Raw genomic sequence first — 13,167 nt, 5'->3', positions numbered from 1 at the left:
CTACATTTGAAACTAGGAAACAAATGCATCCATTGGTCATCTTCAGTACTATAATGGAAATGCAGATTTTGAGGAGGAAATTGAAACAGAACATCAGATGACATTAGAAAAAAAAAAAAGAAAGTGATTAGGATGACACTCCTGAGCTTGAACAAGTACTAGGACACTCTAAAATTTATTACTGAATCATGACTGTTTCATGCTGGAAGGCAATATTATATCTGCAGTAAATACCTATGCTGATTTTGTTTATATTGCAGTCAATAAAAAATAAAATAAAAATAATAAAAGCTCACAGCTGTACTTAATCAATTCCTTGAAGTTATTAACTGCTAAGAACTGCATATATGTTTAACATGTATATAAATGAAATTATGTTTATGACAAATATTTTACTTTAATTAAAGCCAGTTTATTCCAATTATTCCAATATTAAAGCCAATTTATCTGTAAGTCAATAATTTTGCTATGCAGTAAACGAAAAAAAAAAACTTGTCTAAACTTGTAGTTTGTCGTATGTACATACATCTTTTAACCTCTTGACCTGCAACTTCATTTAGTCAGAGTAGCTGAAAATTTATTACCAAAATTTATGTGGGCCAAATTATGCTTTTCCTGATGTCTTCTAATTAACTAGAATCCACTGTATTAGAAATGGATCATATGGAGATGTGTCACTGTTTACTGATGTTGTTCAAATTGAATAGCGTGTTGTGAAGCGATTAATAATTTATATACTTTAAATACTTTATATACTTTTCTTTAGAAATATAATAAATAAATAAATTTGCGTACAAATTAATTCAACTTTTTTTCTTTTCTGTATAAATAATTTTTAAATGTAGTAATTAGTTTTTTGCATGAAATATTTATATAAAAATTTTCAAAAGTAAACAATCTATAATAATATAATAAAATTTATATAGAGATAACAGAAATGGCACATACTATTAATAATTTTAATATTATTAATAAATATTTTTAAGGCCTCATTTTTATATAAGAAATGGATTTTTATCCAAAAGATTATGAAGCCACCATTACTGTTGATCTGTTGGGCAACAAAATTACATGCTTTACACAAAAATTAACTTGAAATAATTCTTGAAATGGGAAGAAAAAATTTCAACTGTGTTTCGCTCAAACCAGAAATGTGGTTCATCTTCTTCTGCAGCTTGTCCCACTTAAGTAGGGTCGCTGTTTGTAGTGAGTCTCCCACATCCTCCTGTCTTGGGCTGTAACCACATCTAAGTTCTTCATCCTCAAGTTCTCCTCCACCAGCTCCCTCCTTCTCTTCTTTGGCTGCTGCGCTTCTTCCTCCCCTGCACATCCATCTGCATGACCTTTCTTCCCACATACTCAACCTCTCCTCCTCATCACATGACCAAACCATCTCAACCTTGCCTCTTGTATCTTCGCTTCTAAGTTCGTAACTTTTACCATCCCCTTACCTATTCATTTCTCAGACGATCCTTTCTGGTCACACTACACATTCACCTAAGCATTCTCATCTCCGCTACCTCCGTCCTGCTAATGTTATTGACATCAGCAGGATGGCGGTCCATGACAAAAAAAAAATGCTGCTGTAAACCATTTACTACTGTATGATGCAGTCTTTTTAGTAGGATGCAATTTACTCATTATGGATTAATGGCTTTCGTTTATTCTGTGTGTGTAAAAAAAAATTAATAGCAGTTGTGCTAGCAATGGTATATTACTAACACAGTTTTATGTGAGCAATTTTATATTACTAGAGTTAATTTTTCTAGAAACTGCAGGGATGAAGAAGTGGTGAAAAGGGTTCAGTGATTGGTAAAAAAAAAAGATGGTAACAGGTCTGTGGAATGCTTGCTATGAGGGTAGATTAATGCTTAGTGGATTACAAAATTTGGTTGATAAGTGGAAAAGGAAAGATATGATAAAAACACAAACTTTAACATAAGTTAAAGGGATTTTATAAGATACAGTTGACTCTCACTACAGCAACCTCACAGAAATGGTTTGTTACAATCGATAGTTTGCTATAGGTAATTTCTTTTATTTATTTTTTTAATTTTATTTTTTAACATAATATTGTACATGTAAATCTCTGGTCAGGACATTTCACTAGTTTGTCACAGTGAATGAGTTTTATAGCAATGTTTGATCTCGGTGGACAACAAAATTACATAATTTACACAAAAATTAACTCGAAATAATTCTTCTTTAATTGGGAAGATAAAAATTTGAACTGTTTTAATCAAACCAGAAATGTGGTCCATGACAGAAAAAAAAATTCCTTGTTCCCATGGGACTATTCCGTGTGAGAGAACAAGGAATAGTCTCCTGGAAATTGAGTATGGGTGTGATTAAAAGGATGTGAGGACTAGATCAATAAATCACTTCCAAATATTAATCATACCTTTAGATTACAGATCTTGGGAAGAACTCTATTAAGAATTCTTCCCAAGAACTCTATTAATGGATGACAAACTTTCAAATAAACGCTTTTATTCCAATCCTTGCAGAGTTTTTCATCCATTAATAGTTCCTGAAGAGTCTTCTTATCCATAGGTATAAATAACATTTGGAATTGATTTTTTGAAACATCATGCCTTTACATGAATGATATACGCACGTAAACACAAGAAAGATATTTAATTAACCAAATACAGGGTGTTCGGGATAAATTTGACAGTTTCGTAAGGAAAAAGAAAATCTTCTTTGTATCTATTAAATTTAATGAATTGACAAAAAAACATTACAGGCAGAGTTAATTACAATACTATCAACAAGATTTACTCAAAATAACCACCATTAGCATCGATCACAGCTTCAATTCTGCTTCGGAACCTCGAACAAGCTGATGCTACAGTCTCCCTGGGAAGGGCCGCAAAAACTGTTTTAATTTTATCCATTAACTGGGCTTTTGTATTACTGGAAGTGCGATTGGTGTCTTTTTCAACTGCGCCCCATACAAAATAATCCATGGGGTTAAGGTCTGGGGAGTTTGGAGGCCAAACATTTGGACTGGTGAAGTCGTAGAAATTTTCAGACAACCATTTTTGACTTTTCCCAGAGGTGTGGCAAGGGGCCGAATCCTGCTGCCATACATACGGCCTACCATTGGCTACCCTTGTTATCCAGGGCTTGACTACAGTTAGCAACTCCACGAACAAAGCCCGAATTCCAATGCCAGGGTTCTTCAACACCTGTTCCTGCAGATTTGCGAGGAATTCTGCTGTACGAACGCAATCAGATCGTCTGCTAGGGATCTTTCTTCTTGCTACATCCTCGTAGTCACCATTGCAAGTCTCTAGTTCATGCCTGATTGTTTTTACTGTATTCAGGGAGCATTGGGCAGCAGTCGTAATATCCTTATTTTGATGGCGGGCACGAATCATCATGATACAAGTTATTCTCTTCCATGATTCAGGTGGGTTCCAGCTATCCATCCTTTCTGACATCTTGTATATGAATGAAGAAGGGTCCAAACTTTTAAATGAAGAGAAGTGTGTGTTAATACATGTAACTTACGGAAAAATATAATTAATTATAAATATGTCAAATTTATCCCGAACACCCTGTATTTCAGTCTGGAAATAGCAGACCATCCTCAGTGGTATTACAAGAGTAGTTTTAAAAAAATACAAGCTAGAATACTAACAATAGATCGTTAAAAATAGAACACGGCGCGTGATGTTATATCACTAAGTATGAAACAGAATATTTTGAAGTAAAGACATGATTGGAAAAAAAAAATTAATGAGTAATCTTGATTAGACTTTCCCACATTTTTGATATAGATATACAGTCATTATGATTCAGGTTGGGACAATGGAGTAAGGCCTCCATGCTTTCCTTGAACAAACATTCGAACCTATAACGGGATCTATGTAAGAGGCTAGTCTTGGACCAAAAGTTGCTGTGGTCAGTTTCAATCCCGTGTTGAGCCAATCCAGACTTTTCAGGTTTGTTGTAAAGAATGGAGGATTGATGTTCTTGGATTCTTTTTTCAAGAGAATGTTCAATCTGTCCAAAATAGGAGAGATCACAGTTGCAAGGAATTGATAAACTCCAGGAAGAGAAAAAGTTGAGTGTTTGTCTTTAGGAGAAGGAAAATGAGAAGACAATTTGTTAATAGGTGAATACGTAGCTGTTAAATCATATTTCTTTAAAATTCTTGCGATAAGTTCTGAAATACCGGAGATATAAGGAATAGGCACTTGACGTATTGAAACTTTGTTGTTTTGTGGAGGATTATAAGAATTGAGAAGATGTTGAGAACTTTTTTCAGAAAAGCCATTGAGTTTCATGTGTTGTTGGATAGTAGAAAGTTCTTTCTGTAGATAATCAAAAATAGAACAATTAGTTTTGGCTCTTCTGATGAGGCATTTTATAATTCCTGTTTTTTGACATGGATGATGGGCTGATTCTTTAAGAATATAACGATCTGTGAACGTTGGTTTCCTGTATACTGTAGTTGTAAGAATATTTGAAGGTGACTGGATGAGGAGAACATCTAAAAAAAATAACTGGTTGTTTTCTTCTATTTACATAGGAAATAGAAGAAAAAAACAGGAATTATAAAATGCCTCATCAGAAGAGCCAAAACTAATTGTTCTACTTTTGATTATCTACAGAAAGAACTTTCTACTAACCAACAACACATGAAACTCAATGGGCTTTTCTGAAAAAAAGTACTCAACATCTTCTCGACATGCCTATTCCTTATATCTCCGGTATTTCAGAACCTGTCGCAAGAATTTTAAAGAAATACAAGAACGGCTATCAAAGAAACATGTGAAACATTACTTCACTCCCTTAACCTAAACAGATCCGATGGTCTACGTCTTTCCCCCTTGTGGGAGATAGTACTTTATAAAGCAGCAGATCTTTCCTAACATATAATTGTATACACATATATATATTTATAAAAAAAATTTTAAAAATTAAAAAAAAAATTTTTAATTATTATAATTAAATAACTAAATAATTACATTTAAATTATTAAAAATAAATAAATAATAATAATTAAATAAATTTAAGAAATTTAACCTTAGCTACTTGGTGGCACTTTGTGAATATAACAGTTATTGCTTAATTAGCCTTGTATCTGTACTGATGATGCCTGTGATACTTAAGTGAAAATTCTACGAATAACGAATAATTTACGTGAGTTAATTCCGTTATTATAATAGTTAGTAATATGTCTACTCACGGTATTTCCTTACTGAAACTTATACACACACGCCTTAGCCCACCCGTGATACAAAATGTATTATAAGTTTGCAAATAACCTTTTGTGGGTGGCAGGAAAAAAATTACTAACATTCCATTATCTGATTCTATTAGTTTACTATTACATCAATGAAATTTTTATTGTTTGGCCTCATTCAGAAAATAAACTTGCCACTTTGCTACATTGGATCAGTAGCTTTCACCCATGCATTCAGTTCAAACATGGAAAAAGAAAATGCTGGTGGTTTGCCATTCTTAGACATCATTTTTACTCATACAGTGTCTGGTACTTTGTACTTCAGTACTCTGGTAATTTACTGTTTATTGGAATCCTGCCTTTACTGACAGATACATTCATCAAATGTCTGCCCACAACTCTCAGAAAATCAGCAAGTCATTAATTAATAGTGCATAACGTGTGCCCCTCTCCCTTAATCTTACAACAAGACCTCCTCCCTTTCAAAATTTTAACAGAATTAAATGGTTATAACTCTCATCAAATCCAACAGTTATTGACTACTACTTTCTAACACCTAAGGATTCTTTGTTAGACCGCAGAGTTCCAATCATTTAAATTGCTGGTATCTCCAAACCTGTTGGTAGAATTTTGAAACCTTAATCCTACATATTTTCTGGAATAAATGGGATGAATTGGTGGTGCTGATAGCATTAGTCAGTCCAAAGATTATCGGGATCTCTGAGACGTGGTTGACAGAAGATGATCTACTAACAGGGATAGAAGTAATAGAATACAGCATTTTTCGACACGATAAGAAGGGGAAATGCAGTGGTGGAGTATTGCTTATGATACGTGATGACTATGTCCTCTCAGAGTGGAGGATTTGGAGGGCAGTGGCACTAATGGTTTTGAAAGCATATAGTGTGAGGTAGAGGTGGGCAAGACAGGATGTTTAGTGGATGTTGCTACAAGCTGGGGAGCGAAGGTGAGGAGAAGGAGATGTTTAGGCAGTTGAGCTTGGCAAGTGCAAGAAGAATGATGGTTATGGGAGCTTTTAACTATGACAGTATAAATTGGGAAGAGGAAATTGCATGCAGTAATGATTTAGATTTTTAATGGAATGGAATGTTTAAAGGGAATGGAATTTCTGGAATTCTTGAGGGATAAATGTCTTAAGCAAGATATAATAGAAGGAACACAAGTTCAGGAGTTTTGGATTTGGTCATAGCATCAGAAGAGCTGATAATAACTGAGATGGCATCTCTGCCCCCAGTTGGAGACACTGAACATGTGGTTTTGACTTGGTAGATGAATAGACATGCAGGAATATCAGAGAGAGACAGAGGAATGTATGTGGAATTCTAGGCAGGTGATTATAATAGTCTTAGATGTCAACTTGGGGTAGTTCCATGGGGGGAGGAATTGGAAGGGTGAGATATCATTAGTGCTTGGGAAATTGTAAAGGAATATTTATTAGAAGCAATAGTAAGCTGTATACCATCAGTGAAGAAGAGGACACAATTTGATGTAAAGTGAAAGACAAACAATAAAAAAGCAAGAATCTGCTTTTTTATTGTTTGTCATCAATAAAAATCAAGCGGGAACTGCAAGTTAAAAAGAGGTTATGGAAATAATATTAGGAGAGGAGTCGTGAGCAGATGCATGAAGAATATAAGACTCAGGCCAGGAGAATGACTAGTATGGTAAGGAAGGCAAAACTGGAATACGAGAAAAGATTGGTCCTGAGATCCAAAAAAAATCGTAAGGAATTTTCTAGCTATGCGGCCAGTTGGAGGAGAAACGATTGTGGAAGAATGACATTGTGGGATAAAAATGGGAATAGAATGACTGATGCAAAGGACATAGTGGAGTTGTTCAATGAACACTTTATTGGGGAATTCCATCTTGGAGAAGTAGGTTTCGACACTAGAAGAATAGGCAGGTTTGAGGTTTAGAAGTACAAGAGGAGTACTCTGGATGTCAATAAAGCAGTGGGACTGGATAGAATTTTTCCACTAGTTTGAGAGAATGTGCTAAAAAACTGACAGCTCCATTGACTTGGCTTTTCAATAAAAGTCTGGCCAAGGGAAAAGTACCCAAGGAGTGGAAAGAGGGTAAGATAGTGCCATTGCATAAGGGTGGTAGCAAACCTGAATTGTCAAATTATGGACCAGTTTGTATTTCATCAGTACTTGTTAAGATCTTGGAGAAATTAGTGAGGGACCATATACAACTTTGGCAGATGAGGGTAATGTTATCTGTGAGAGTCAACATGAATGTATTAAGGGGCACTCTTGCTTTAATAATATGATTGCCTTTTATAATAAAGTGACAAAAGCGGTTGATGAGGGAAATGCATATTCTGCCATTTTTTGGATTTTTCAAAGGCATTTGACAGAGCACCACATGATAAGGTGACATTTAAGTTGCAGCACATGGGTTTAGATGTCAGGTTAGTGAACTGGATTCAGGATTGGCTATCTGATAAGTATCAGAGAGTTGTGTATGGGGGAGGGGCAATATCAAGGAATCAGAAGGTTACAAGTGACATCCCACAGGGGTCAGTACTGGAACTTCTATTGTTTAAGCTTTATGTCAATGACATTGTCAGTGGATTACAGGAGGATATTCAGTTGTTTGCCGATGATGTGAAGCTGGGAAGGGTTATTAGTATTAGTGCATATGTGGTAGCCCTGCAATTGGATTTGAATAAACTGGACAGATGGGCATATGAATGGGGATTTCAGTTTAATACAGCACTGTATAGTCTTGAAGTTAGGGATACATCGATGGGAGGTGCATACACTGTCAGAGGAAGGTGTATGGGAGGACGCAAGGGCGCTGGGAGTGATGATTGATAGAAACCTGAAATTCAGGGAATATATTGCAAAGGTGGTGAAGGTAACCTAAGGATTGTTGCAATACTGAGAAGGATGCTGGGATGCAGAGATAAGAGTTGTGATTCCATTGTATAAAGTCCTGATCAGACTATTGTTCTCAAATTTGATCCCGAGGATTTGAGAAGGATAAATTAACTGTGGAAGAGGTGTAGAGGCAGATAACAAATATGGTATCAGGACTGCACAATATTAGTTATGAAGACAGGCTGAGAGAATGTGGACTACAGAGTTTGGTGGATAGAAGAAGGAGAGTTGATATGATTGAGACTTTAAACTGTTGAGAGGTGGTTACAGGGTTGACACTGGGGAGTTCTTTCATTTGGTGGAATAGAGGGAAGGAGCAAGGATAAGGGGCTATCCCTGGATGTTTTGAAAGTAAGTTGCGAACAAGAGGGTGAGGAGTGGTTTCTTTGCAAGGAGGTTGGTTGAACCATGGAATGCATTGCCTGATAGACTGGTGAGAGGACGAATGGTCAATGAGTTCAAGGAGTGGTATGATAGAATTTATGTTTTCTAGGATGGGCCTCCCTCAATTAGTATTTTGACTCCATGGAGGTTTGAATCATAATAATAATAAATATCTCAATGAAATATTAATATACAACCGTGATTTGCTAAATACATTTATTAGTAATGATGGTTCTCTACAGAATTGTGGAACAAAGATACATTTTAAAATATTCTTAATGTAGAATATAAGAAATTAAATAAAATTTCATGAATGGTTTTGAGATCATTTAAAATAAAATTCTGTTAAATTGTTGTATTTTGATATATTTTAATATTAGCAACATTTATTTTTATTACTTGATTGGTGTGAATATTTATTAAATTCAGTAACTGACTTTTTTAAATATTTCATTCCAGGATTTGTTGCCATTATGTTACCGTTGTTCTACAACCAATCCTCTTCTGAATAATCAAGGCAACTGTTGTGTCAATTGCTGTCAGCCTTTTGTTCACTCTTTTGTTTCCTTTGGTAAGTTTTAAATAAATATCTATCATAGAATTTCATTTTGTTTATATGTATTGTTGTATTAAAAGGATCCATCTGGTCACTGGGCATCCACAGATGCCGTAGGGGTCACTTCAATGTTCAGTGATGTGCCACACTAGGCCTTCCATGTAGTCCTGCTGTATGCTTTTCTGGAGTCTTCAACTCTCTGAAGATCAGCCACTCCACACACACACCATCCATCCATCTCATTCATGGTCTATCCCAGTGGTGTTCAACCTTTTTTACTACGTGAGCTACTTTTCTATAAAAAGTTATTTGGCGATCTACTCTCTTATATAGATGACGTTCCCCCAACCTGATATCTGATTACGCACAAATAAACAACTAAAAAAAAATACACAACTAAAACTTTATTTGTGTATTTAAAAATTTATTTATCACTTTTAATTATTTTAATACAACAAAAAAAATATATATATATATATTGGAATAAAATATTTATTTCTCTATTTTGGAAAACCAAAGTTAGAAAAAACAACAGATTGATTACAAACTCACAAGTTACAGGAAATGCTGGTTGATTTAAAAAAAAAAAAAAAAAATTTATGTGAAATTTGGCATTGTTTGGACCTCTCAATATTTTCATAGTCAAGTTGATATGAAGAAGTGGCCGATCACAGACATTTGGACAATCATCCAAATGATCATTTGTAATTTGGTTTCTTAATTGATTTTTTATGATGGTCATATTTGAAAAAATGGATTCTGACAAGCATGTCGATCTGAAACATGACAGAATTTTTCGCTCAATATCAGTTAATATTGAGAACTTTTCATGTGCATACTTCCAAATGACTTCATTGTTTATTGATTTTAAATTTAAACTATTCTGAATGTTTATTATCTCAAGTTCTACTTCAGCTTGGTTTATATCAAACAGCGCACTAATTTTATTTAAAATTTCTCTGTGTATCAATGTACTTTTATCAATGATTGTATCATTGATAAAAGATACAATCATTTCATTTTTATTAAAATCTTTAAATCTTGAATTTATTTATTTATTTCTCAACTAATTCTATTTCACGAATAAATTCTTTTAAATCATAGTGAAGCATTTCTTGATTTTGTTCAAAAAAAAATTTAATAAATATGGGAGAGGTCTAAATTTGCGGTCATTTATATTTTTCTTTAATAAAAGTAAGTATTGTTGGAAAGTTTTTATTAACATGTCAATTAAATTTTTATCTCTACCTTGTAACTCTAAATTTAAATTGCTTAATTTCGTAGAGATATCTACTAAAAATGATAAATGTAACAACCATCTTTTATCAATCAATTGTGGATAAATATCTCCTTTTTCATCAAGAAAAAGTTTTATATCGTTAATTAATACAAGAAATATTTCTAAAAATTGACTTCTGCTGAGCCAGCGAACATTATTGTACAACAGAAGTTCCCTATCTTCATCCGCCTGTAATTTAAATAACTGCCATTGCAGGGCTTTTCCTCAAACAGAATTTACACTTTTAAATGTAATATCCAAAACATCTTTTGTGTTTAATCTTTTACTACACAGTACTTGTTGGTGAGTAATGCAGTGGTACGTTAAAAAATCTGGATATTTGTCATCGTTTTTACATAATGAAATGAAGCCTGATTTATTACCTATCATTGAAGGAGCACCACAGTAGTAATAGACACAAGTTTAAAAAGCAGAAGTTTGTGTTGTTTCACAAATTCATCAAATGCTTGTTGATAAAAAAAAAAGTTAATGTGAAATTTGGCATTGTTTGGACCTTGCAATATTTTCATAGTCAAGTTAATATGAAGAAGTGGCCAAAAAGTGGAAAAAATTTCTTCTCCCCTAGTCCTTCCCAATAATGGTACAATTTTCAAAAGTTCTTCTTTACTTGAATAATCTTGAAATACCATGTGAAGAAATATCATTAACTGAGCAATATCAGTGAAGTCGTTTCATTCAGCAAATTGTAATGAAAATGCAACACACTGGTGAATGTCTGACATTAACTGAGTATTCAGATCGGCGCTTAAAATTTCAACTTTTCTCATAACCGTTGTTCTGGAAAGTTGTAAATCTTTAATATTTGAAATGATTTCATTTTTATTTTTAAAATCAGAAAATAAAGATTCTGCTGCTGCAAGAAACGATTCTTTTATTAACTCTCCGTCAGTAAAAGGCTTTTTTGCTTTTGCTAATAAATGACACACTTTCAGAGATGCAATAGTGACTGATATTGGTTCATTTATTACTTTCGAAATCATATTTTGTTGTCCAGAAAGTCCTGCCTTTAATTTATAATTTTTGATTTATGTATTTCGGAATTTTGGGGAAAATCTTCATCATATTTTGCATGTAGCGATCGAAAATGTCTCTCAATATTATCTTTTTCTGGAATTGCTACAAATCAAACAACAACACTTTCCATTTACCATTGTAAAGAAAAAATCCGTTTCCCATGCCTTGTGAAAATGATACGTCTTCGATTTCTTTGATACACTCATGATTATCCTCAAGTTAAATGAAACGCATATGATGTGCTTTTGTTATACGTCTACTTTTGCTATCCAGTCGTTACTGTGACATTGTGAACTTTCATTATTTAACTTTGTATACTTGTAATTTCTATTAATTACTTGTGATGTCTTTTACTCTATACTTTATTCTCCATTATTCTAATTTGCTGTGCGCGCTTTCTCTCTCTCAGAATCTCTCTTGTTTATCTCTTGTTTATTACGTGCCATGTTTATCTACCTTTCGCATTATGAGTCTTATGCCTAAGATATTAGAAAATTTATTTAAAATGAGACTGTGCCACTAATATCTTTGATTAGCAAAAAGAACTCAAATATACGGCTGGTAGATTTCTCTCTCTCTCTAACACAAATTCCTACATTAAAACTTTCACAAACAGTCATGGTCTATTCTGTTTCTTAATTTCACGCTTTGGCCAACTCACTTAGATTCCCGCTCAACAAGTCCGATTTATTTTAGTTACAGTGCAGTTGTAAATAAACAAACAGGCAGCACTCTTTTAACAAGAAAGTCAAATGGCAATTATTTACATTACTATGAAATGTACACAATTTTAACATTAGGGAGATTGCTTTCTCTATCCATCTATAAAAACTCTAGCAAAAATTAGAACCTTCTTTCTTCAACATTAAATACTTTCTTTAACACATAAGGTTACCTATTCTCAGTTTACAAATTTTTACTTATTAATCTTTAAGCTTACTCGTAAAGTGGTTACCTAAATCTGTGTTAAGTTATCTTTACACATTTGATATCAACCTCTAACATGCCAATTGATTCTCTTATGGACATTTCTTAACTCTATTAAACATATATCTTAAAAGTCTTTCTCGTATCAACTATAACAGGAATTATATAAAAGTTTTGAACTTACAAAGGCTCTGTATCTCGCATTCAGTCAAAAGTCTTTCACTAAAAGTTCTGTGGCAATTCTTTAGTCTCAGATGATCTTCAGGAAATTTTGGCTCGGCTGCATCTCATCGGTAACGTAGTGGGCTGTGGGCTCATTCAGCTCCAGCAAAAGGTTACTCTCCCTCGGCGAAAAGAAAAACTTACGAGTGAAGGTGCTTCAGGGAAATTTTCCTTGCCTTTTCTCCTCTGCTTGGGCTCACCGAAAATGCCTGGACAACTGCCTTCTTTTTCTGCCGTTTCAACAGCTAGAACTGCTGTTAACTGGATCCCTCTCTGGCCTGGAAACTTTTCTCCGGCAATTGGAACTCTTCCTTTCGGCAATTTGAAACCTTGTCTGTGGCCTAGAAGTAGTCTCTCTCTCTAGCGACATCTCGAACCGAGAAGCTCCTTTCTGGAAGCGGGAAACTCCTCTCTCAAGCAACGTGGATCTGGGCAGTCTCTCTTACGGCGACTCTGGACTGGGCAGCCTCCTCTCTGACAGCAATTCTGGAACCGGGATCCCTTCTGCTTGCTTCAGTTCCTTTTTATTAGGCCTCCTCTGAGACCTCGCATGAAGTTTGGCAACCCCCAAAGAATCGGTTTGAGTCTTTCATCTTAAGTTTCAAGTTCGGCACGCCTTTGGTTCTCCTCCACTTTCTTTTGATTGTAAGTTGCCGGCCAT

The 13,167-nt window shown here is 34.4% G+C and overlaps 1 protein-coding gene across 4 annotated transcripts in view; it reads left to right on the top strand.

Moving 5' to 3' along the window:
* The window catches only part of Oseg1 (intraflagellar transport protein Oseg1), a 796,421-nt gene that overhangs the window by 668,744 nt on the left and 114,510 nt on the right, over positions 1 to 13,167 (top strand). For all 4 annotated transcript variants that reach the window (XM_090410292.1, XM_090410285.1, XM_090410300.1 and 1 more), the window contains exon 24: positions 8,947 to 9,058. In XM_090410292.1, the coding sequence (XP_090266418.1) occupies positions 8,947 to 9,058 (112 nt within the window). The remainder of the gene's footprint in view (positions 1 to 8,946; positions 9,059 to 13,167) is intronic.

This window comes from Typopeltis vanoorti, chromosome 2, assembly GCF_054136105.1.
Source record: "Typopeltis vanoorti isolate ZY-2024b chromosome 2, IOZ_Tvanoo_1.0, whole genome shotgun sequence".
Taxonomy (NCBI): Eukaryota; Metazoa; Arthropoda; class Arachnida; order Uropygi; family Thelyphonidae; genus Typopeltis; species Typopeltis vanoorti.
Note: the sequence above shows the minus strand (reverse complement) of the source record. Positions and strands in the feature narration are given on the sequence as shown.